The sequence below is a fragment of the Triturus cristatus genome, chromosome 3_1, assembly GCF_964204655.1.
Source record: "Triturus cristatus chromosome 3_1, aTriCri1.1, whole genome shotgun sequence".
NCBI classification, from domain to species: Eukaryota; Metazoa; Chordata; class Amphibia; order Caudata; family Salamandridae; genus Triturus; species Triturus cristatus.
Window position 1 is genome coordinate 489598055 of NC_140583.1, and position 24817 is coordinate 489622871.

The 24817-nt window shown below is 46.9% G+C and overlaps 1 protein-coding gene across 17 annotated transcripts in view; it reads right to left on the minus strand.

The window, feature by feature from the left end:
* PPIP5K1 (diphosphoinositol pentakisphosphate kinase 1) overlaps positions 1-24817 on the minus strand; it is a 1768598-nt gene that overhangs the window by 49297 nt on the left and 1694484 nt on the right. For all 17 annotated transcript variants that reach the window (XM_085644342.1, XM_085644333.1, XM_085644343.1 and 14 more), the window contains one exon: positions 23381-23518. In XM_085644342.1, the coding sequence (XP_085500468.1) occupies positions 23381-23518 (138 nt within the window). The remainder of the gene's footprint in view (positions 1-23380; positions 23519-24817) is intronic.

Here is a 24817-nt window from a genome sequence, read left to right on the forward strand (position 1 = left end):
CGGTAAGGATGGGTCTTAGGACACTCCATTGGCTACCTGTTAAACAACGAATACAGTTTAAGGCCTTGTGCATAGTTTTTAAGGCACTCAGTGGAGTTGGTCCTGATTTTCTGAAACACGCCTTACAGTGGTATGTTCTTGGAAGAGTCTTACGCTCGGTGCAAGCCAAACAAGTGGCCCTTCCCCGCTATAACAAAGCTAGTTGGGGTGGCAGGAGCTTTTGCCATTGTGCTGCTAAGGCATGGAATAGCCTGCCTCTCCTTCTTAGAAACATAACTGAGCTCCTCCCCTTTAGGAAAGAATTAAAAACTTGGCAATTCACATAATTACTTATCCCAGCAAACAACCACAGGCTCATTTTAGGAGGGTAGTGCACAGCGCCAGGACTCCTCAGGGTAACAGAGCGCTATAGAAGTCCTATTAACATAACATAACATACATAGAGATCCTTGGTTAGGAACAAAACGACAAGCCAATTACGTTGACCATACAAATATTCAAACTTCTCTTCACTAAGTCGAAATGTAAAACAGTATTGATATCTCACTTGAAGGGATTTGAACACCTGTCCTGGCAGATGAGCCGTCCTCCAAAATATAAATCAAGCCTTTGTCTTGTCAAGAGCATTGCGTACATGCTTCAGCCCAACTGGGGTATGATCCATTAAGACTAAGTGATCCGCATATATAAGACATGGAACAAGACATTCTGAAATTTTGGGTGAAAACAAAATTGTCTTGAACAACATAATTGGGAGATTGGAAGTAAAACGAAGACTAAATAGGAAAGGCTCTGAAAGGCAACACTGCTGCAGTCCATTTAGTACAGAGATGTTGTCAGATAGGTTTCCATGGCCAACCAGATCTACATGAACTCAGTTTCTAGAATGCAACTGTTGAACCTTGTATAACAGATCTAGTGGCATATTATGGCTCTGTAGTTTGACAAGGTCAAAAGCGTCCCAGAAATCGACAAAACAGCCACATAATTTGCCAACTGTTGAAACAGATTTCCTGGCAGAACCCCAGAAGATCATACAGTAAATCAAAGTGCAACAAGTTTCTCTAAAAGCGCTCTGTTTTCTCAGAATTATACCAGTGGTGAATGCTCAACTCTAAAAATAAGATCTTTGGTATAGTGTCAAGCAAAGAGATCAACATAGATCAGCTTAATTATGGCACTGCGCCACAATTCAGGAATAATACCAGATGACGAGACCAACTTCATAAACTTGCCCTATACACTGGCCCACCAGAGAAAATGTGCTTTAAATACGGCCGCTGGGAGGCCATTCGGGCCACCTGCCCGTGAAGGTTTAAATTACCTATTATTTCACAAATTATCCCCGCTTCCTGTAAAGCTATTAACTGTGAATTCACCAAGTTCTATTTATTGCCCCGAGTTATAACTTGCCCAGACAACCTCCTGTATAATTCACAGATGAATCTGACCCATTGGACTTCATGGATTGTGTTTTTAGGTTACTTGAAGATACTGCTGATTCAATATTAACCAATTGCCAAAAGCTGCCTTCAAATATGGCTTTTTGCATTTGGGCACAATCAAATGTAAAGGAAATCTCTTGTTTCATTCCCATCAACGATCAGTGGTGTTTACTTTAAACAACATTAAATTTATTTAGCTGTGTTACTCCTGTGTAACTAGGTTGCGGCAAATAAAACAACTGGAACCACACACAAATCTCCGACTGAACACTGGAGTCACAAAGATCCCAGACGCCTGAGCCTGGCTCCACACCAGGTTGACTGTATTAACTCAATCAGCTACAGGTATTAGGGTCCATATGCAGATCCACTCAATGATGGAATACTTAGATTGGCTTAAACAGAAATCTTGGGATCCACAGGATTCAAGTCAAACCAACCAGCTCTAGCCACTGTGAGAAGTTGGCCTGATATATGATGTCACTAATTCTAGTGTGCACCTTGTATCAGTCCAAACAACCCTTATGGTGATTGGTTGTAAAGTCAACCTTATAGACCAGCTATCCTAGTGGTAGCATGGACAAGAGCAGTCTTAGGCTAAACTCTGAATGGCATGTGAAGCCAGCTGTGATACCATATATAATCCCTTGAATACCAAATGAAAGGACACCACAACAGATATATATATAAAATAAAGTGTATTTATTCTAGTCAAACCCTCAGCACTCTTTATGAGATTAGAGGTAAGTACAACACAGTCTTATTTAAGCATACATTAAGTCACACAGGTAAGTAATACAGTTAGGCCCTAGGGGCCACGCAAACCATATACTAAGTAAGTGGTATAAGGACCACTGTCACGGAAATAGGATAGGCCTAGGCCTAGGGAATCGCTGGGGCTACACTACACTAGCAACAGTTAGGAAGTGGGAGGCCCACGGGATTCAGGTGCAGAGTGGAAACACTCAAGCGTAATGCGTAAAAGTCGATAGAATTACTACCAGTTAGAAACAAACAGTTTTAGGACACTTCTGGTATAGCTAGAAAGTCGAGACTAGGAAACTAGACCCTAGGATAGTCACTACCCTTGTGAGCACCGAAGTACCCAAGTTACCTAGCCCACAGGCTGCGGGTGCATAGGTGTGAACTTGCGTCGGGTTTCGTCGTGGACTTCTATGGATGCCTGAAGGAAAGTTGCTGACAGGCAGTCAGTGAAGAGTGTCCGGTGGATCCCAAGGCTGGGATCAAGAAGAGAGGAGACCTGCAAGCAGAAGGGACAGAGTCAAGGTCACTAGCCAGTGACCACATGGAACCAGGAAGGAACCAGGCGATGTCGTGAAGATTGCAGGTGAAGGTGAAGCTTGTCGCTGCAGCCACGAGGACCAGGAAACGTCGAGGACGACCAGGACCAGGAGGCGAGCTGTCCCACGAAGGCTCGTGCTGTCGGCGGTGTCGAAGTTGGACTAGGACTCACCAAGCCTTGGCAAGCGGAACCCACGAAGAACGGAGGACTTGCTTCTGGTGCAGACCAGGAAGGTCTGGGGTGCTTCTCTTTTGCAAAGAAGCGGGAGCCAGTCTGGAGGAGCCAAACCAGCGGTGAAGATTTCAGGATGCGTCGTCACAAAGGCCACTAGCCAGCGGGCAAGCAACCGGACAGGCGCGGCAAGCAGGAAAATGCAGAAGGGCCCCACGCATAACTCGTTGAGTGTGGGGGGCTGATCTTCGGTGCAGATGGTGCTTGGGGTTGGGGCTTCTCAATCCCCGATGCACAACTTCGAGGGTGCCTCAGAAGCTGCGCGTGAAGATACTAGCCACTTTTCCCAGGTAGCCGGTCCCACGTCTCTCGTCGCCTCCACAGATCTCAGCACGGCTGGGGATGTGGAGCAGGGTCGGAGAAGTCTGGAAGTCAAGGCTCTGGTCGGGCTCTGCAGTCGGTCCCTCGTAGAACTTCAGCAAAGCAAAGGGTAGTCTCTTGATGGTGCCTGTTTGCACAGGGTAGCCACTCCTTGGCCACAAGGGAGATTCTTCAGTCTTCTTCTTTCGTCGAATGTCGAAGGTCCAGAGTTTCTGTTCAAGTTGCAGGTTCAGGATAATCTAATCTCCTGGGGCCCAGCTCCCACTCTTATACTAATCTGGGGGGCTGGGTTACCTGCTAGGTCACGCCTTATGGGTGGGACCTGGGAGGGGGGTGGTTACACCCCCTTCCCTTTGTCCAGTTTCGCGCCAGGACTGGGGCTGTAGTGCCCCAGCACCGGTTTGAACTGGACCATGCACGGGACACCTTGTGTGCCCCAGGCATGTCTCATTCTTTTCATCCCTCCCTGCCCCAATACACTAAGGCCTGTCTGGGATGGTGCTCGCACCTCCCAAGGCAGGAAACCTATTGTCCAAGCCTCCCTTGCCGGGATCACTCCCAGCAGCAGGAGGTCAGACTCGTGTCTGTGGCAGCAGCATCCATTTTGTGGTGCTGGGGCTCTGGTTAACTTTAACCGGGTAAGTAGGTTACAACATGTCTTCTCCCTCTAGAAGGGAGGGATAATATCCTCATCCCCAGAAATGGGATGGGGGTATTATTCCAAAGTGTTAGACACCTTACACGACATGTTTTGATAAAGCCAAACCATAGTTACCATAACCGTTTAAGATTATAAGGCACTTTAAGAGTATATGGTAGGCTATATCATAGAACAGCTATAAGGACATGGTTCCGAAAGCTGCAGACAGGCTCAGCTCATGCTAGAGCACCATCTCACATGTTACCAAGCACTCTGCCTCCAGGATTGTTAAGGCCTGCCATAGGAGTGACTGATAGGTACACATGTGTCTATATGTAAGTTAGGTATAGGAATACTACACCTAAGCAAGGAGTGATTACACAACCTTGCCCCAGCTGAGTGATCAGCCAGTTGTGTCAAAATGGAAGGCCAGGCCAGGGGTGGCATAATACATGCTGCAGCCCCTGGTAGGCCTAGGGTACACCTATGCCCTGGGTACCTAAGGTACACTGTACAGGGGTCAATAAGGTGATCCTATCCAAATGGGTTATGCACCTAAAGTACACAGTATCAATTTAGAGAGAGAACAGCAGGGCTGTGGGTCTGATCAGCAGGCCCACAGCCACATCTAAGTCGAAAACCAGTAAAGCAAAAGCAAAAAGTGGGGGTGAACATAGAAAGCAGACCCTACTCTCCTACACAACCCCCCCCCCCCCCAAACTTAGGGACATTAAACTAACCTTGACCAGTTGTGTCTTCATGTTCTTAGTGGAAATATCTGGAGAGTCCATCTGCATTGGCATGGTCAGTCCCAGGTCTATGTTCCACTGTGAAGTCCATCCCCTGTAGGGAAATGGACCACCTAAGAAGTTTGGGATTTTCACCCTTCATCTGATTTAGCCACAAGAGGGGCTTATGGTCTGTCTGAATCTTGAAGTGAGTGCCAAACAAGTATGGCCTCAGCTTCTTCAGGGCCCAAACCACAGCAAAGGCCTCCCTCTCAATAGCTGACCAACGTTTCTCTCTAGGGGTCAGCCTTCTACTTATAAAAGCAATGGGCTGGTCTTGACCATCTACATTCAGTTGTGAAAGAACAGCTCCCACACCTAACTCAGAAGCATCTGTCTGGACAATGAACTCTTTGGAGTAGTCTGGACTTTTCAGAATAGGTGCACTGCACATGGCCTGCTTCAGGTCATCAAATGCTTTTTGACAGCTTACTGTCCACTGAACTTTCTTTGGCATCTTCTTGGAGGTCAAGTCATTAAGTGGTGTCACAATGGACCCATAGTTCTTAACAAACTTCCTGTAGTACCCAGTCAGGCCCAAGAAAGCTCTGACCTGAGTCTGGGTAGTTGGAGGAGTCCAGTCCTTTATGGTCTGGATCTTGCTCTCCAGTGGTTGAACCTGACCCCCACCAACTAGGTGGCCCAGGTATACAACCTTGCTCTGCCCTATCTGGCACTTAGTGGCCTTGATAGTGAGGCCTGCCTTTTGCAGGGCCTCTAAAACATTCCTCAGGTGGACCAGGTGATCCTCCCAGGTGGAGCTAAAGACAGCAATATCATCTAGATAAGCTGCACAATAATCATCCAACCCAGTAAGGACTTGATTCACCAACCTTTGGAAAGTGGCAGGTGCATTCTTCAAACCAAAGGGCATTACCACAAATTGATAATGTCCTCCTGGGGTCGAGAAACCAGTTTTGGCCTTTGCATTCTCAGCTAGTCTGATCTGCCAGTAGCCTGCTGTCAGGTCAAATGTGCTCAAAAACTTAGCAGCTGACAGTCTGTCAATGAGCTCATCTGCCCTAGGTATTGGGTGGGCATCTGTCCTAGTGACAGCATTGAGACCTCTGTAATCCACGCAAAACCTCATCTCTCTCTTACCATCTTGGGTGTGAGGTTTGGCACAAGAACTACAGGACTAGCCCAAGGGCTCTCTGAAGGTTCAATGACTCCCAGCTCCAACATCTTTTGTACCTCAACTTTTATGCAGTCCCTGACATGGTCAGGTTGCCTGTAGATTTTACTCTTCACAGGCAGACTGTCACCAATGTCCACCTCATGGGTGCACCAGTTTGTCTGACTTGGGGTCAGAGAGAACATATGTCTGTAGGATTGCAGAACCTGTCTGCAGTCCTGTTGCTGATGGACAGTGAGGCTGTCAGAAAAGACCACACCATCAACTGAGCCATCATCAGGGTTCTGAGTCGACAGGTCTGGGAGAGGGTCACTCTCTTCCTCCTGCCCCTCATCTGTAGCCATGAGTAAGCCCATGTCTGCCCTGTCAACATATGCCTTCAATCTGTTGACATGAAGCACCCTGTGGGGGCTTCTGGGAGTCCCAAGGTCCACCAAGTAGGTGACTTCTCCCTTTTTCTCAACAATAGTGTGGGGTCCAGACCATTTGTCTTGGAGTGCTGCTGGGGCCACTGGCTCCAACACCCACACTTTCTGCCCTGGCTGGTAAACAGTCAGCACAGCCTTTTGGTCATGCCAAGCTTTTTGGAGTTCTTGGCTTGCCTCAAGGTTTTTAGAAGCCTTCTTCATATACTCTGCCATCCTGGAGCGGAGACCAAGTACATAATCCACTATGTCAAGTTTGGGTTGTCTGAGAGGTCTCTCCCATCCTTCCCTTACCAAACACAGGAGTCCTCTTACAGGATGCCCAAACAAAAGCTCAAAAGGGCTGTAGCCAACCCCCTTTTGTGGGACCTCTCTGTAAGCAAACAGAAGGCAGGGTAAAAGGATGTCCCATCTTCGCCTAAGCTTGTCTGGTAAACCTTTTATCATTCCCTTTAGGGTCTTGTTGAATCTCTCAACAAGCCCATTGCACTGTGGGTGATAGGGGATGGTGAACTTGTAGTTCACACCACACTCCTTCCACATTGCAGTCAAGTATCCTGACATGAAGTTGGCACCTCTGTCAGAAATGACCTCCTTTGGAAAGCCCACTCTGGAGAATACTCCAAGCATGGCCCTTGCCACAACAGGAGCTGTTGTGGTCCTCAGGGGAATAGCTTCTGGATACCTGGTGGCATGGTCCACTATCACCAGTATGAATCTGTGCCCAGAGGCTGTTTGTGGGTCCATTGGTCCTACAATATCTATGCCCACTCTTTCAAAGGGAACCCCCACCACAGGTAGTGGTATGAGGGGGGCCTTTGTGGTGCCACCTGATTTGCCACTGGCTTGGCAGGTGACACAGGAGCGACAAAACTCCTTAGTATCTTCTGACATATGGGGCCAGTGAAAGTGAGGGACAAGCCTGTCCCAAGTCTTGTTCTGGCCTAAATGTCCTGCAAGGGGAAGATCATGGGCCAAGGTAAGAAGGAAGCCTCTGAACTTCAGTGGTATGACCAACCTCCTGGATGCACCAGGCTTGGGGTCTCTAGCCTCTGAGTACAGTAGCCCTTCATCCCAATACACTCTATGGGTACCTTGAGCATTCCCTGCAGCCTCCGCAGCAGCCAGCTGTCTGAGGGGTTCAAGAGAGGGGCAGTCTAATTGAGCCTGCCTCAGATCTGCCCTTGAAGGTCCCCCTGTCCCAAGAAACTCAACCTGATCAGGTTCAAGTTCTTCTAGGACAGTTCCTTCAGGGCTCTCAGAATCATCCTCCTGGGAGGGCTGATCTACCACCTGAGGCAGGGGGGAAGGCACAGCCTTAACCCTACTGCTCTTTCTCTTGGGTTGTGACTGGTCCATAGTTTCAGGATCCAGCACTTGTTCAGTGGTGCACTTTTTGGCCTGTGACCTAGTCACAGCAAGGACATGTGCATCTATCCCCAGCATTTCTGCATGGGTCCTATACTCCACTTCAGACCAAACTGAAGTTTCAAGATCATTGCCCAGTAAACACTCTACAGGAAGGTCTGCACTAAAAACAACTTTCTTGAGGCCAGTTACCCCTCCCCAGGAGAAGTTAACAATAGCCACACTATGGGAGGTAGTGGCATTGCTAGCGTTGGTCACTAGGTAATTCTCACCTAGTATGATCTGTCCAGGGTCCACAAAGGCAGGTGTCACCATTGTGACACTAGCCCCAGTGTCCCTGTAGGCCTGAGCCATTCTTTGGTTGATAAAAGGAGTCTGTCTGTACTTGCCCAGGTTACTGGGGCCTACAGTAGAGGACAAAGCTAAGTCCCCATCACAGATCAGAACAGCCTGAGTAGGTATTCTGACTAGGCCAGAATCCTCCTCAGTTCCCAGGGTTAACCCTACTACACCCTTTTGCTGGGAACCACCACTTACAGCTGGACTAGGGGGTACAGTTGCCTTAGGGGCAATGGTGGCTGGGGGCTTATCCTTTTTGGTGCACTCACTAAACCAATGTGAGTTGGACTTACAATAGTTGCACCATGGTTTCTTTTGGCCATCTTTCTTTTTATCCTTTTTGGGACCACCCTCCCCCTGAGCCTTTTGGGGGCCTGGTGAAGACTTCTGGTCTTTTTGTTTCTGATCATTACCCTTCTGGTCTGCCTTTTTCTGATCACCGCCCTGGTTCTGGTTTTTCTGCTTAACTCTAGTCCTGACCCATCTATCTGCCTTCTTTCCCAATTCTTGGGGAGAAGTCAGATCAGAATCAATCAGGTGTTGATGCAGTAGCTGGTTTTGACAGTTGTTAAGGATGTGCTCTCTCATGATCAAATTATACAATCCTGTATAGTCCTTAAAATTACTTCCCACTAGCCAGCCTTCCAGAGCCTTAGTGGCACAATCTACAAAGTCAGTCCAGTCCTGAGTCTGTGTCTTCTGGGTATCCCTGAACAACAACCTGTATTGTTCAGTGGTTAGGCCAAACCCATCAATTAGAGCACTCTTCAGGACAGTGTAATTATCTGCATCCTCATCACTAACTGTGAGGAGCTTGTCTCTGCCTTTCTCAGAGAAGGAGAGCCACAAGATAGCTGCCCACTGACTTTGGGGTACCTGCTGTACTTTGCAAGCTCTCTCCAAAGCAGTTATCAATTTGTGGATGTCATCCCCACACTTGTAGGGAGGGACAATCTTGCTCAGGTTTCTATTATCATAGTGCCTGTCTCTATCCTTAGGGATATTGCTGCCACCAGTGGGTTCTGATCCACTTAACTTTTGCTCTCTAGCCAGAGCAAGCTTCTCTTTGGCAAGGGCAAGTTCTTCCCTCTGAATCCTCAGATTAGCTTCCCTCATTCTGGCTTCATGCTCCTTTCTCTCAGGGGAAGTCATTCCCCTGTGAGAGGAAACACTAGAGATGCTAGAGACATGGGAGTGGATGGATTCCCTTGAAGGGGATCTGTCCCTCCTGCTTCTCTGGTTAAGCCCACTTGGGGGTCTGTATGGGGGGACCCCATGCAAACTCCCATGTAAGCTTAGGTTAGCCTGGCTAAGTCTTCCTACTTGGCCCTGGCTGTCTTCATCTGAAGCCCCATCTGACTCCTCGGTGGTGGGTAGACCCTTATCTACAGCTATGGCACCATACTTGGCAGCTCTTTCAGCATCATAGGCCTCCAGAAGCTCCACTAGCTGTCTAAGGGTAGGGTTGGAACCCTGTTTTAATCTCCTGGAGGTACACAGTTGTCTCATCTCCTGGAAAGTGAATACATCATATCTAGAGGGAACCTGTCTAGGATTCTCCTCTCCTGAGGGAGCATCAGTGTGATCTCCATTCAGGGACATGATTCTAGTGAGGGTGTGGTGTGTGCACCTACCTACACTAGTTGTATCTACTAAACCTTTCTAGTAGTTGTAGTCAGGGTGTGTTACTCCCTACAACCACTAAGTCCAGTAGGACTTAAGTATTAAAATCTATGTTATATGTACCTAAACAATATCTGTGTGATCTTTCAATTTAGTATCTCAAGATTACAATGGTATTACAACAGCAAGCTCAGATCCCACCGCTGCCACCAATGTGAGAAGTTAGCCTGATGTATGATGTCACTAGTTCTAGTGTACACCTTATATCAGTCCAAACAACCCTTATGGTGATTGGTTGTAAAGTCAACCTTATAGACCAGCTATACTAGTGGTAGCATGGACAAGAGCAGTCTTAGGCTAAACTCTGAATGGCATGTGAAGCCAGCTGTGATACCATATATAATCCCTTGAATACCAAATTAAAGGACACCACAACAGATATATATATAAAATAAAGTGTATTTATTCTAGTCAAACCCTCAGCACTCTTTATGAGATTAGAGGTAAGTACAACACAGTCTTATTTAAGCATACATTAAGTCACACAGGTAAGTAATACAGTTAGGCCCTAGGGGCCACACAAACCATATACTAAGTAAGTGGTATAAGGACCACTGTCACGGAAATAGGATAGGCCTAGGCCTAGGGAATCGCTGGGGCTACACTACACTAGCAACAGTTAGGAAGTGGGAGGCCCACGGGATTCAGGTGCAGAGTGGAAACACTCACGCGTAATGCGTAAAAGTCGATAGAATTACTAGCAGTTAGAAACAAACAGTTTTAGGACACTTCTGGTATAGCTAGAAAGTCGAGACTAGGAAACTAGACCCTAGGATAGTCACTACCCTTGTGAGCACCGAAGTACCCAAGTTACCTAGCCCACATGCTGCGGGTGCATAGGTGTGAACTTGCGTCGGGTTTCGTCGTGGACTTCTATGGATGCCTGAAGGAAAGTTGCTGACAGGCAGTCAGTGAAGAGTGTCCGGTGGATCCCAAGGCTGGGATCAAGAAGAGAGGAGACCTGCAAGCAGAAGGGACAGAGTCAAGGTCACTAGCCAGTGACCACGTGGAACCAGGAAGGAACCAGGCGATGTCGTGAAGATTGCAGGTGAAGGTGAAGCTTGTCGCTGCAGCCACGAGGACCAGGAAACGTCGAGGACGACCAGGACCAGGAGGCGAGCTGTCCCACGAAGGCTCTTGCTGTCGGCGGCGTCGAAGTTGGACTAGGACTCACCAAGCCTTGGCAAGCGGAACCCACGAAGAACGGAGGACTTGCTTCTGGTGCAGACCAGGAAGGTCTGGGGTGCTTCTCTTTTGCAAAGAAGCGGGAGCCAGTCTGGAGGAGCCAAACCAGCGGTGAAGATTTCAGGATGCGTCGTCACAAAGGCCACTAGCCAGCGGGCAAGCAACCGGACAGGCGCGGCAAGCAGGAAAATGCAGAAGGGCCCCACGCAGGACTCGTTGAGTGTGGGGGGCTGATCTTCGGTGCAGATGGTGCTTGGGGTTGGGGCTTCTCAATCCCCAGTGCACAACTTCGAGGGTGCCTCAGAAGCTGCGCGTGAAGATACTAGCCACTTTTCCCAGGTAGCCGGTCCCACGTCTCTCGTCGCCTCCACGGATCTCAGCACGGCTGGGGATGTGGATCAGGGTCGGAGAAGTCTGGAAGTCAAGGCTCTGGTCGGGCTCTGCAGTCGGTCCCTCGTAGAACTTCAGCAAAGCAAAGGGTAGTCTCTTGATGGTGCCTGTTTGCACAGGGTAGCCACTCCTTGGCCACAAGGGAGATTCTTTAGTCTTCTTCTTTCGTCGAATGTCGAAGGTCCAGAGTTTCTGTTCAAGGTGCAGGTTCAGGATAATCTAATCTCCTGGGGCCCAGCTACCACTCTTATACTAATCTGGGGGGCTGGGTTACCTGCTAGGTCACGCCTTATGGGTGGGACCTGGGAGGGGGGTGGTTACACCCCCTTCCCTTTGTCCAGTTTCGCGCCAGGACTGGGGCTGGAGTGCCCCAGCACCGGTTTGAACTGGACTATGCACGGGACACCTTGTGTGCCCCAGGCATGTCTCATTCTTTTCATCCCTCCCTGCCCCAATACACTAAGGCCTGTCTGGGGTGGTGCTCGCACCTCCCAAGGCAGGAAACCTATTGACCAAGCCTCCCTTGCCGGGATCACTCCCAGCAGCAGGAGGTCAGACTCGTGTCTGTGGCAGCAGCATCCATTTTGTGGTGCTGGGGCTCTGGTTAACTTTAACCGGGTAAGTAGGTTACAACATGTCTTCTCCGTCTAGAAGGGAGGGATAATATCCTCATCCCCAGAAATGGGATGGGGGTATTATTCCAAAGTGTTAGACACCTTACACGACATGTTTTGATAAAGCCAAACCATAGTTACCATAACCGTTTAAGATTATAAGGCAATTTAAGAGTATATGGTAGGCTATATCATAGAACAGCTATAAGGACATGGTTCCGAAAGCTGCAGACAGGCTCAGCTCATGCTAGAGCACCATCTCACATGTTACCAAGCACTCTGCCTCCAGGATAGTTAAGGCCTGCCATAGGAGTGACTGATAGGTACACATGTGTCTATATGTAAGTTAGGTGTAGGAATACTACACCTAAGCAAGGAGTGATTACACAACCTTGCCCCAGATGAGTGATCAGCCAGTTGTGTCATAATGGAAGGCCAGGCCAGGGGTGGCATAATACATGCTGCAGCCCCTGGTAGGCCTAGGGTACACCTATGCCCTGGGTACCTAAGGTACACTGTACAGGGGCCAATAAGGTGATCCTATCCAAATGGGTTATGCACCTAAAGTACACAGTATCAATTTAGAGAGAGAACAGCAGGGCTGTGGGTCTGATCAGCAGGCCCACAGCCACATCTAAGTCGAAAACCAGTAAAGCAAAAGCAAAAAGTGGGGGTGAACATAGAAAGCAGACCCTACTCTCCTACAGCCACTATATCCTTATTCTTCAATCCTCATTTAGCCAGTAAATAGTATTACAATTAGCACTATAATCCTACTGACTGTGAACAAATAAACCAAATGATCTAGGCAAAGCAAGACTGGTTGAGCCTCAAAAAAAGACAGGTTGGTACCTTCACAGCTTCTGTGCTCTCTGTTCAGGCTAGCCATCTCCAGGACACACAGAAGACACTAGCCACAAAAGCCCACGGGCTGCACTCTGGGCTGCCACACCTCTGGGAAATCCTGTTAACATGAACCCCCGTCAGCCCTGGGTGCACCCAATCTGTAGCAATGTACCACACCTCAAAAACTCATCAGGTTCTCAAAACACCCAAATACTGCGGGAAACCACTGACTGATTACACTGTCAGTAGAATTTGCATACATGAGCAAAGACCAGGGGGCACACAAGCCCCCAGCTGCCTCCACGAGCTTCACTCTGGCAAAATAGAGCCGCTCCTGGCATTGTTAAGTGCCCGGGGTGCTATCGACATCAACACAAAAGGCCACACTAACTGCTGCAGCCCATTACTCTTGCAAAGCAACTATTATCAACTTTGTGTAATTAATTGATTGGTAAAGCACACAAATACCCTAAGGAAGGTTCCTAGCACCGAGGAGAGGGAACAGCAGGCAATAGAGATGACAGTGAACTTATTGAAAAGCCAAGTGAACTGAAATGGCTAAGATCAGGAATACTCTTCGAGGAGAGAGGAAGGTTGCTACTGTAATTAAGGAGAGGGAGACATCTGATCAAGTAGCAGAAGGATTATCAGGAATAGATACAAATATTTGTGTCGGTTGAAACTGAAAGATAAAGCTAGAGCAGACAGTTGGGAATACAGGAATGTTGACAAGAGTAGGTCTCAGTCCTGAGGAATATCACATGACTATGGATGCCTTGTATTTAATTGGGGGAATATACACCATCTGACATCTGCCTGAAAGGAAGGAGCCTAACCAGCAGAAAGACTTCTTACAGACACACAATTTAACGAGTCTCAGAACACAGTATTAGCCAATGCTGAAAGCTTTATGCAGGGTAAGGGTAGCATTATAAGGTCAATAGTGACAGCTGCCAAGGCAGACCCAGTACTTAGCTTAAGCCAGAAAACAAACTGAGAGATCCATTAGGTTGCTGTTTTCAAGATAGGTCAGTGTTGATTCACATTTCTTTGACAATCTAGGCCAGAAGAGGTAGCAGTGGCATAGGCCTGTAACTGTTCAGAATCAAGGGGTCTACCATAGGTTTTTTTAAGAAGGGGAACAACTTGGGCATGCTTTCAACCCTCAAAGAACAACTGATGGAAAGAGTATATAGATCGGTAAATGCCAAACCTCAGATGGATGGGCTCAGTACAACGGTTTGATGAGGGTCAGGGATGTAAAGGAGGACCTGAGTTGGTGGAAATGAGAGGACGAATAATGTGCTCAGAAAAAGTATTGACGGAAGAAAGCAACGTATGCCCTTCAAGGCAGTGGAAGAAGTCTAGCTACTTCAGAGCTAATTGGTTCTTGGCGTTTGATATTAGGTTGGATAGCAATTATCTTCTGGGAGAAAACAAAACACTGAGAGCAAAGCTCTTGAAACAATATGATAAAACTGTTGCAGACAGGAAGATATAGGTAGTTTCTGATGATGATTTTGCATGACGATACCAAAGGGGATGATGGACGGAGCGTTTGAGCAGCCAGGCTATCTTGAATCCAGTGGCAAAGTGAGCAAGGGACCCACGTCTGGGCATACCCTGCCAACTTAGGGCGAACAAAGCGATACCAAAGAGGATGATGGACGGAGCGTTTGAGCAAATCAAACACTCACCCCCAGTCAACTGATTTGGGTTTAATCCATCATCATTCTTTAGCTCACTCCACCACCCCAGTTCAGACATGGCCATATGCAAATCAGTCTGACCCTGTGCCTCATGGGAACAGTCCAGCTCAGACTGCCAAGCCATGTCTTCCCTGGACCGGAAACAAGCATCCTGGGACCGGTTTCGGGTTCATAACTCTCATCAGCCAGGCTATCTTGAATCCAGTGGCAAAGTGAGCAAGGGACCCACGTCTGGGCATACCCCGCCAACTTAGGGCGAACAAAGCGATACCAAAGGGGATGATGGACGTAGCGTTTGAGCAAATCAAACACTCACCCCCAGTCCTCTGAACTGGGGTGGCTGGTGAGAAAAATAACGATGGATTAAACCCAGATCTGTGACTGGGGGTGAATGTTTTGCCAATGTGCAACATTCCGTCCATCATCTTGTGTGTTTTGCTGTTCGCCCTATGTGGGAAGGGTATGCCCAGACGTGGGTCCCGTGCTCACTACGCCACTGGAGTCAAGCTATCCTGACTGAAGAGGGGTGAAACCCTGAAACCGGTCCTAGGATGCTTGATTCCGGTCTAGGAAAGACATGGCTTGGCAGTTCGGGCTGGACTGTTCCCATGAGACACAGGGTCAAGACTGATTTGCAGATGGCCATGTCTGAACTGGGGTGGCGTGGTGAGCAAAATAACGATGGATTACACCCAGATCTGTGACTAGGGGTGAATGTTTTGCCAATGTGCAACATTCCGCCCATCATCTTGTGTGTTTTGCTTATTTTGCATGACTAGCAGAAGATTTGATTTTGCTATTATCTCTGGCTAGATGAATAAGATGATCATAGTTTTATTATGGAAGCTCTATAGGCTGCACAACCTGCAAGATCCTGGGTACTTTGTGCCACTGGTGCTCCAAATTATTACAATCGCACTTAGCCAGTTTAAGATCATTAGAATACAGAGGGACAGAAGGATGACTACGATAATTCATCTGTAATTTACGGGGTATAATAGTATTAAGGAACTTTGATAGCCATGTGTTAAAAGAGATGGCAGCTACAGATACGTCAGTTTGGTAAGTTAAGGTAACAGACTGATGCACCAAGATCAGGTAAGCAAACTTAATCTTGGACCAAAGTCCTATACCATGTGATGAATTTCAGAGCAAGCAAAATGGTTAAGAAAAAAGAAACGGCTAAATGATCTGGTCATTTTAAATGGGTGACTGGGCAATAATGGAAGGGTGGTTAGAGAAAATGGAACATCTGTAGCATCAGCCTCACTTTTAAAGTGGATATTCAGTAACATCTTCCTAACCAGAAAAGGCATTACCAAAGGTGAACAACGTCTGATAGAAACTTCTAATTGAAGATTTCTCACCTTGTGAATAGATACCAAAGCAGTATACCTCCCCCGGTGGTGGGTCTGTGGAAGGGTTCAGACCAGGCAATCCTGCAGGACAGATTAGGCAAAGTGCCTGTCCCCCCGGACCTGGCAATCTAGGCAGCAATGTCTGGTGAAAATGTGGAGGGATGCCTAAATAGCAGTCTGGCAAATGTCCATGACTGGCACATCTTCCACCAACATAGTGGTAGCAGGCTTTGCTCTAGTCGAATGAGCACACAAGCCTACAGGGAACTGTTTTTTGGCAAGCCCATAGCAGAAGTAAATCCATAACATAATCCATCTGGAGATGGTCCTCTTTTGCACTGTTTTGCACTTCTTAACACCAGAGAAACTGATGAAATGTTGGTCATCCTGTCAGTAATCTCTGGTCCGATGAACATAGAAGCTGAGGGTGCGTTTTTTGGATCAAGGCGATGTAGCCACACTTCCCCTTTGGGTGTGTAGAAGGCCAGCATGGTGATGGATTTCCTTATGTGGAAAGGCATGACTACCTTAGACAGAAATGCTGCTTTGGTCCGGAGAACCAGCTTGTCTGGGAAGAATGATGAATATGTTGCTATGAGAGACAATGCCTGTAGTTTGCTCACTCGCCTGTCTGAAGTTATGGTGATAAGGAATGCATTCTCGATAATAAAGAAGCGAAGACGAAAACTGTGAATAGATTAAAATGGCGCTCTTGCACAGGTAGGTGGGGACCAAATTAAGGTCCCACAAGGGCATCACAAGACGAATTGGTGGAAACATCCAAGCATCACAACTAGTGACATGAATAGTGTTGGCTGGTCATGTAAACGTAAGAAAGCCGAAAGGTGCTGAGAGATGACCTTTAACTGTTACCACAGCAACGTTTTGCTGGGCTAGAAACAAACAAAACAGGAGAACATCTGACAACTGTGCATTCAAACATTGAATATTTAAGGAAGAACACCAGACAACAAACCTATCACAGCATTCTGCATAAACAGATATGGTTGATGGATGCCTGGCTGCTAGAATGAAACCAACCACTTAGGGGCAGGGGAGTGGGAAGGTGAGATCAAGGTCCATCAACATTCACTGCTCAATCTCCATGCATAATGGTGTAGATTGTACAGCTTTGTATGCAACACTTGGTCGCGCTGCTGAGACATGAGGTCCTTCCAAGGCGATCACGGATTAACTCATGGCCAGAAGTTTTGGGTACCCCAGTCTCCTTGCCTAGTCCAGTGCCACTAAGATGACTTGGGCCTGGTCTCTCTTGATCTGAGCGTGATCACCATTTGTCATCCAATAGCGCACATCAGTTGAGTTTGCCCTGATGTTTAAAGGCACTCCGAGGTGCTGGGCTACCAAGGAGATGCCCTCAGAGTTCAGCCAAATCCAGAGGTGCAAGGTCTCCGGGCACAGGACCTACAATCTCATACCATCCTGCTTACTACAGTACCACATGGCGGTCGTGTGGACTGTGAGAATCTACCTACGCTTTCAGTGGCAAGCGAATTGCTTGCAGCTCCAGCAAGTTGACACCACAGTCCTCTGATCTCCACCTCTCCCAAAACCACCAATGAATCATTTATCATGACTGTTAGCTTTAGATTAGGTAGGCAGAGGGGTCTGCTGCTGGTCCAATTGAAGTCGAGCAGCCACCACTGCAGATCCTTTGCAGTCTTCTTCAACACTTGGATGTAATTTGACAGGTTGTTGAGCCTTCTGAGACTTCAGATCTCACTGCGTAGCCCACATGTGCCACCTGGCATGGTGTACAAGCAGGATGCAAGAGGCCAATAGGACCAAAAGTCTCAGTGCCACTTTTTTTGAGACCCGGTGCAAGGGTTGAAACATTGCTATCATAGCTCCAATATCTTGGACTCGGTGAGGCAGAAGAGCAGCTAAAAAACTGTGTTTTGGATCCAGGACAGACAGCATTTGACATGGGTGAGCATCTAAAAATGTGTCCATCCTGAAGAAAAGTTCAGAGTGCGGGGATCTAGGATGAGGGGTAATTACAAGAACAACAGACAGTTCCGATCTATGATGTTCCCTTGGCCGAGAGAGCCTGAATTCTTCACGGAGTATGAACAAGTGGTCCTTCGGGAGACGTTGCGGTGTGGGTGGTATGTCTATGGGATAGGACAGATATGGTAGGGAGTAGCCATGCTCTATGATCTGGAGCACACATGGCTCTGACATGATGCTCCGCCAGCGGAGGGAGGTGAAAGCTGACTCGACGAATGATTATGTACCACCAAGGAAAAATTAAAACATTTTTGCAGCGGGGGATGTGGGACGAGGGTTTGTGGTCTGGGTATAACATTGCCCTCATGAGCCTCGCCCACCAATAGGGCAGGGAGGCCTGTAGCTTTTGAGGCCCATATTGATGCTGCCTCGCGAGATATCCTCTGCAGAAGGCTCGAAAGGGGCATTGTTGCTGTGTGAACTACTGAGCTGGCTAAGATAGGCCCGAAGAGTAGGTGTTGACTTTGCTCTCCTAAAACGTAATAAGGACTGAACCTGCATGTGCCTAAATTATTTTGAGCCATTAAACTGTCATTAGGCACAGCTGAACATCCAAAGAGAAGCCTGTGGAGCAGATACAGGTGTGGGTCGAAGCACAATGCTGTTGCTGAATTTCCTGCCCAGTCAGTTGTGTTCAGGCCAGAATATATATTTCGCAGTATCTTGACCGTTGAGGATCCGACGTTGTAGGGTATTGTCTGACTTCCTGAGGGACAGCTGGCAATACATCCATTGCATTGTCCCACAAGGTGTGTGAATGCTGTCCCAGGAGGCATGAATCGCAGGGCAAGACAGTCATGGGATAAAACGTGAAATCCATTTGGATTACTTGTCAAGTGGAATGATGGGAAAGAGTTGGGGTCCTGGTGGCTAGGTAATACCTGTAGCACCAAGCTCTCAAGGATGGGATGATGTATTAGGAAGTCTAGATCCCTGGGAGGAGGCCTATGCCATCTGGCCACCTGTCTGTTGACCTGTGGGCAAGATCCTGCTTTCACCCAGGTGCCAACAAGTCCATCTAACTGGGCCTCATTGAAAGGAAGCATAGGCTTCTGAGTAGTAGCTGCCGGGTTAAAAACCTCAGTCAACACGTTGGTACTTACCTCTTGCATCGGTAAGTTGAGTTTATGAAATTTGGCTGCCCTCCTGATGACTGCTGCAAAGGATGCAGACTCTTCAGTGGGCGTAGGAATAGGCGAGTTTAAGTAAATTTCTGGGGAGGTATCCAACTCACTGGCATTTTGCAGGCTCTCTCTCATTATACAATGTATCCCCTTCAAAATTCTGATCATAAAACTGCATATCCGCATCAGAAAATGTAAAATAACACAGTAAAGATCGCGAGGGTACAGCTTCCAAATCTGGTACGACTATTGGAACTGGGTCTGGCGTAGAGGCTCCATCTGTGGCATTGGTGTTTGCGCTGGAGTGGCATTGGTCTCTGTGCCACGTACGGCATCAGACGTTGCGCCATGCTGGAGCCGGTGGTGCCATGATCGAAGATGGGTTAGACCATGTGTGGAGGCTGAGTGGCATGGTCGGCATGTGAATTCTCCAAAAGGATCCAGTGAGATACCAAAGTTGAAGATGCAGCCTCCTTCAAATGAACGTCCACTGAGGGAGATCATGATCGATCGGAAGGACTTGTGGAGTCTGTTCTGTAGAGCAGCCCGAGGCGTAGAGTTACCCGGTGAGTCACATGAGTCCAAGTGACACGAGTGGTGGTATGACAGTGAACCGTACTTTGACTTCTTGTGTTTTTTGTGTTTCTTTTATCTACTGTAACTCCAGGCTCTCTATGTGGAGCACTCTTGGAATGGTTTCTGAGCGTAAGAGCACGACCATGGCCTCAACTGGGTCCAGGACCACTTTTGCAACTTCTTCTGGAGTTTGGCGATGGCAAGCTTAGTGGCGTGATCTCGAATGGCCTAATGGTTCAATTTGGCACAACATGAGCAAGACTTTGTGTTGTGTGTGGTGCTGAGACACCACAGGCAGACTTCATAAGTGTCTTTGAAAGACCTCTGTTGTTGACATTCACTACAAGCTTTCATCCCTGTAGTTTTGACGCCTATATGTGCACACTGTAATTGTAAATGAAAAAACGAGGGCAAGTCTGTCAAGAGACGGCACTGCTCGCTTTGGATATGCATTTGAGGGCGTAGAAGGAAACTGACATCAGCTCGCTGAGGTGGTAAATTGGGGCTCCAACACTATGCAGACGGATACGAAGCAGAGCGAGGGAAGTGTTTTAAAGTTTCTGGATCCAGTCTGGTGCTTGGTGAAATTCAAATTGGGAGGAATCTGCAGTTAAAGTCTCTATTAGAATACCAGTGTCTCACAAGGACATAGGGAAGGATTAGGAGCTAAAAGGTAAACTTGTAACAATGGCAAGACCATCAACCTGTTTACCAATGAAGTTCTGGCCAGAGACGGTGTAACCTAGGGGCACTGCCCCTGCAATATTTGGAGCTGCGGCATTGTGTTCTCAGTCAAGAAGACAATATTGGGTTGAGCAGAAGTGATAAAATCAAAGAGGTCATGTTAGTGTTTAGGAAGAGATCTGCAATTAATAAGGTAGCACTTAGGAGAAGAGTTGATAGTGTAAATTGGAAAAGAACCTATGTAACAACCACAGCCCATGGCAAAACAAAAAAAAAAAAAAAAGAAGAGAAGTCAGTTTAGAGAAACATAGTAGAAAGATGATTGTTACTTCAAGACCTGATTTCAGGCCTTAAATCGTGGAATTGGCCAGGGAGTAAGTTAGGTGGGTTGGCAACTGAAAGGGAAAAGGACCAAAGTGAATAGCGACTGGCACGATCCAAGTGTATTTAGGCACAGATGGGCTTGCCTTTCGTGCACCTTTGGAATGCCAACAGGGCACCTACTGTGCATGTGAGCTGCACAGATCGAGGCAGTCTCCAGTCACTCTGTTTCTTTTCCTGCTCAGTTTTTCTGAGACATCATTTAGTAAATAGCGTTAGATACAAGCCAATATTTAAAAAAGATTAATAATGGCAAAGCAGTGGAAAACTATTGTGGGCAACATGAAAATAAATTTGGCGGACCAATTCTAAAGGAAATCCAACAAGTGCACCTGCAAGCATATGTCTTTGCATTGTTGCAGGTGTACAACTTTCAGGAATTCACAAGAGTTTAAGTATGTCGTACTAGTAAATGTTTATGAATTCCATTTTCGCATAAACAAACATACACACATATATATACATGTATAGTCACTTTTCCTACGCCCTGTTTTTCTCCACAATGAAAAATATTTTACTCCTGCCACTGTAAAGAGTAAATTTTCAACCTTTTCCACAGTGGGAAGAGAAAGGGTAGGGGTTGGTGAATATCTTTAAACATGTTAGTTTGTAGGATTTCCCAGTCTCACAGGGCTTCCAAACCAGAACTACTGCTTCCCGACGACTCACAGCCTCTGTTTGTAGATTTGTAGAAGTTGCCAAAACCAGAGTCTTGCTAGAATCCAAACCCTAATATAATATGAGCCCTAAAGTAATCAGGGAGGCTATTATCAGAGCTCTCATATGCGGAGAATGCGGATGTAATTTGTTACCTCACTGCATAACACCAAAAATCTGCTTTTTTGTTACAAGCATTCCCTCCCTTGAACAAGTAGATATTTTATAAAAATCTGAACCCAGGTAAACAACACAAAACTAAAGTGAAACCAGGGACCCAAGTACATTTTATGTCTTAAGGTTCTCTCTGTAAAAGGGCACTCTGACGTAAGAAACTCTTATAGAACAGTGGACGCAGAGTTAAGAAAATTGAATCAGAAGCAAATGACTGCTAATCCGGACAGCAGATATATGAAAATTGGGCTGACACCCTGTAACGTAAGTATGAAGGATACAATACAGGCATCAGCAGACAAAAGGCAGAGAGTTCTGGAAGAAGTTGGCAAACAAAACAGTGGCAGTCAAATCATGAATATCAGAGTTAGTGAAGACTCAATGGTTTCACACCCTTATTACTTACTTGTAATCCTGATTCACCATGGATACTTTCTCCAAATTCATACCATTTTTGCCATGCTTCCTGTGTCACAGGCCCACAGTTTTGAACTTGAATATACTGGTAGCCTCTCCTCTGTGCTCCAAAAAACAAAATGCCCATCTCACTGCAGGCCATGATAGGATAGCGCAGTCTTCTGGAACACTTAAAGTGGCAGGGATATGCTATCACAGCTCTGAATTGGTTTGTATAAGGGAACCTTTCCTGCTTTCATGTTTTCCATTTGAGTACATTGTATTAGTAGCGTAATAGCAAAACATACTATTTACTTTACATTTGGCTGCAACATGTTTAAAAAACAGTAAATGTTGCCTAACTGAGCATGTTTTTTAGAGGCCTTATTGGTTTATTTAAGTATTTATCTATTGAAAGGTTTTATATAGTGCTAACATTGCGCAGTGGCACTTCACGGGAATGGGAAATCACGTAGAAAATTATGAAATTAAGTGAATAAACAGATGATGAAAAGTAAGAACATTAATAGACAAAATCAACAGATAAAGGGAGCAGAGTAGAAATCAAATAAATTAATGAAATTAGAGTAGCTAAGCCAGTCCCTTGATAGGAAGCCCTAAAAATGTTGAGATATGGTGAAGGAAAACATGTTCATGCCATATGGGGAGATACTTTTATGAATATCACAGAGGATCCTATGAGCCAGAACATTTGTTTTAGTAAGCTTGTAGGCAACAACTGTTGTGTATATAATTGAATATCCATGTTCTGTGTTGTTATACTGGGTTAGTTCAGATAAATATTTCTAGTTATCAGAAATTTACAAAACATTCTGCTGAATGTCGAAATAACTGGCAAAACCTGACCAATGCAGAACTCTAAAGGGAGATAGCCAGCTCCTTCACATCTCAGGGTGCGGACAATGACACAAAACCTCAATGTAGTCTGTTAGGTCTATATGTCTGAGTGAGGATTTAAACCAGTCTTAGGAAAAGCTAATAAGCGCAATTTAATGTATTAACACATGCAGAAAACGGCACCCACAAACACGGTTTGCATTTGTTAGCAGACTTATTGGCTTTGCTAATGATTCTTTTTGAACTGTCTTAGATGAGCTGATCATAGCTCCTTTTTCCTGAAGGAAGTGTTGCAGCTCTTTAGAAGTGGCAACTATGTGCATTCAGTATCGAAGGATTATGTAGGGTATGTACAAGTTGCAAGTGCCAAATCATCCTAAGGTTTTTAAGCTTGCTTTTTAAAGGACACACTCAGAATCGTATTGGTACAATTTAATTTGTAGTACTGCACAAATTAACTCAATCATACAATTTCTCTATGGGCTAACAAACATTTGAAAATAAGGACTTAAACTAGCATAAAGCAAGGGCTTACTTTGGTATGTAGGCTTTTGGTAAACCATTCTAGGATAAAAACAGACTTCAATTTAAAAAAGAGTCATTTACCTTGCATTTCCTGCCACACCTAGGTTGCAGTACTGAAAAGGAATACAAGGTCCCTCCACCAGAAAACACACAACCACTGTATATACTTAAATCAGTGAAAAATAAATTGTTACCCATGGAGCTTCTTGAATGAGAGCCAGTACAGCTTTTGCACACTACGGTCAGGAACTCATTCACCTGCCGAAGGGAGAGCGAGTTATGAAGTGTCTCCAGTGGGTAAATTGTCGGCACCATGGAACAACCTTCAAATCCTATAACAACAAAACACAAAATTTAGAAAGCTCTCAGAAACCGCACAAAGAATGTAGTCAAAAGGGAATTTACTTCTCCTGGGCTACCAACAAAAAAGCACTCACATTAAAAAAGCATACTTGCAACATGTTAATGATGTTAGAAGAGATTTGGTTGAAACAACTTTAGTACTAAAATAGCTTTGTAACGGATATGATGCAAATGCCAGCTTGGTATATTTCAACAACTGTTGTAGAAGGAAAGAACACTCAACTACTTCTGGTCTGTCATTAACATTGCAATTTATTAACTTAGTACAAATATGGAGAAATGTCTTACCTGAGGAAAAAGTGAGTCCACTCTATCCCAGCAGCTCATGCAGAACTGCTACATCAATCTTAACTTAAATTACTCTGTCAACACATTTATCAAAACCCCTAATAAATCGGCCTAGAATCAGCTGAAGCGATATAGAAATTTAAAAATGCTCTATTCCAATTGTGGAAGTTCCATTTATTCTTAACATTTTGTGATCCTGAAGGGGGCGTGGCTTGGGCGCCGATGGCGATGGTCGCCTGAGAGCTCGGCTCCGGGACTGAGCCCGTGATTATCCTGTAAATCGGCGGCTACGGGGCACCCCGACCCCCATGTTTTGGCGACCGGCCCAACGGAGACCTGCCGGGGCCCCCAGCGTGATCGGCACGAGCGGTGACCCGGTGCAAATCGCAGTTAGGGGAACTGCGGAGTGTGACCCAACATGGCGCCCGGACTTCTTTGTCCCCGTGGCCGGATCCGATAGACTGGAGGATCGTCGCTGACGACGGGGCGCCCCCTGCTCGGTGGTCTCCCGGTGGGGATTGAAACTGGACATCGGTCAGAGTGGTCTCTGCTACTGGGGATTGCACTCGGATGAACGGATGCCCACACCATAGCGGAGCCCACGTTGGGACAACTGGAGATCCCGACGGTGGCCCCACTCCCTGCATCGTACTTGGCTACTTTCTCCTGGCTGACCCACTCCCATGGGAGGCGCAACCCTTTGGAACCGCGAGTCGTCCGGTAGAGCTGGTGACACTCGGTCGGCCGTGTGGGCCTGCCCGGCCCGGCGACGATTGTCCCCGCCTCCTCCACGGTGCCCCCGGACGGCAAGGTGGTGGCACGGGCCGCGGCTGGGACGATCCAACGGGCCTTGGAGACGGAGATCTCCGGCATTTGACTTGAGGCCTAGCACCCGAGGGAGTCGTAGCCGGTGCCGACACTTGGGGACGCCTGCCCCGGGACCCGGGCGGAGAACGGCCGGCGACATGGGGAAGCCTAGA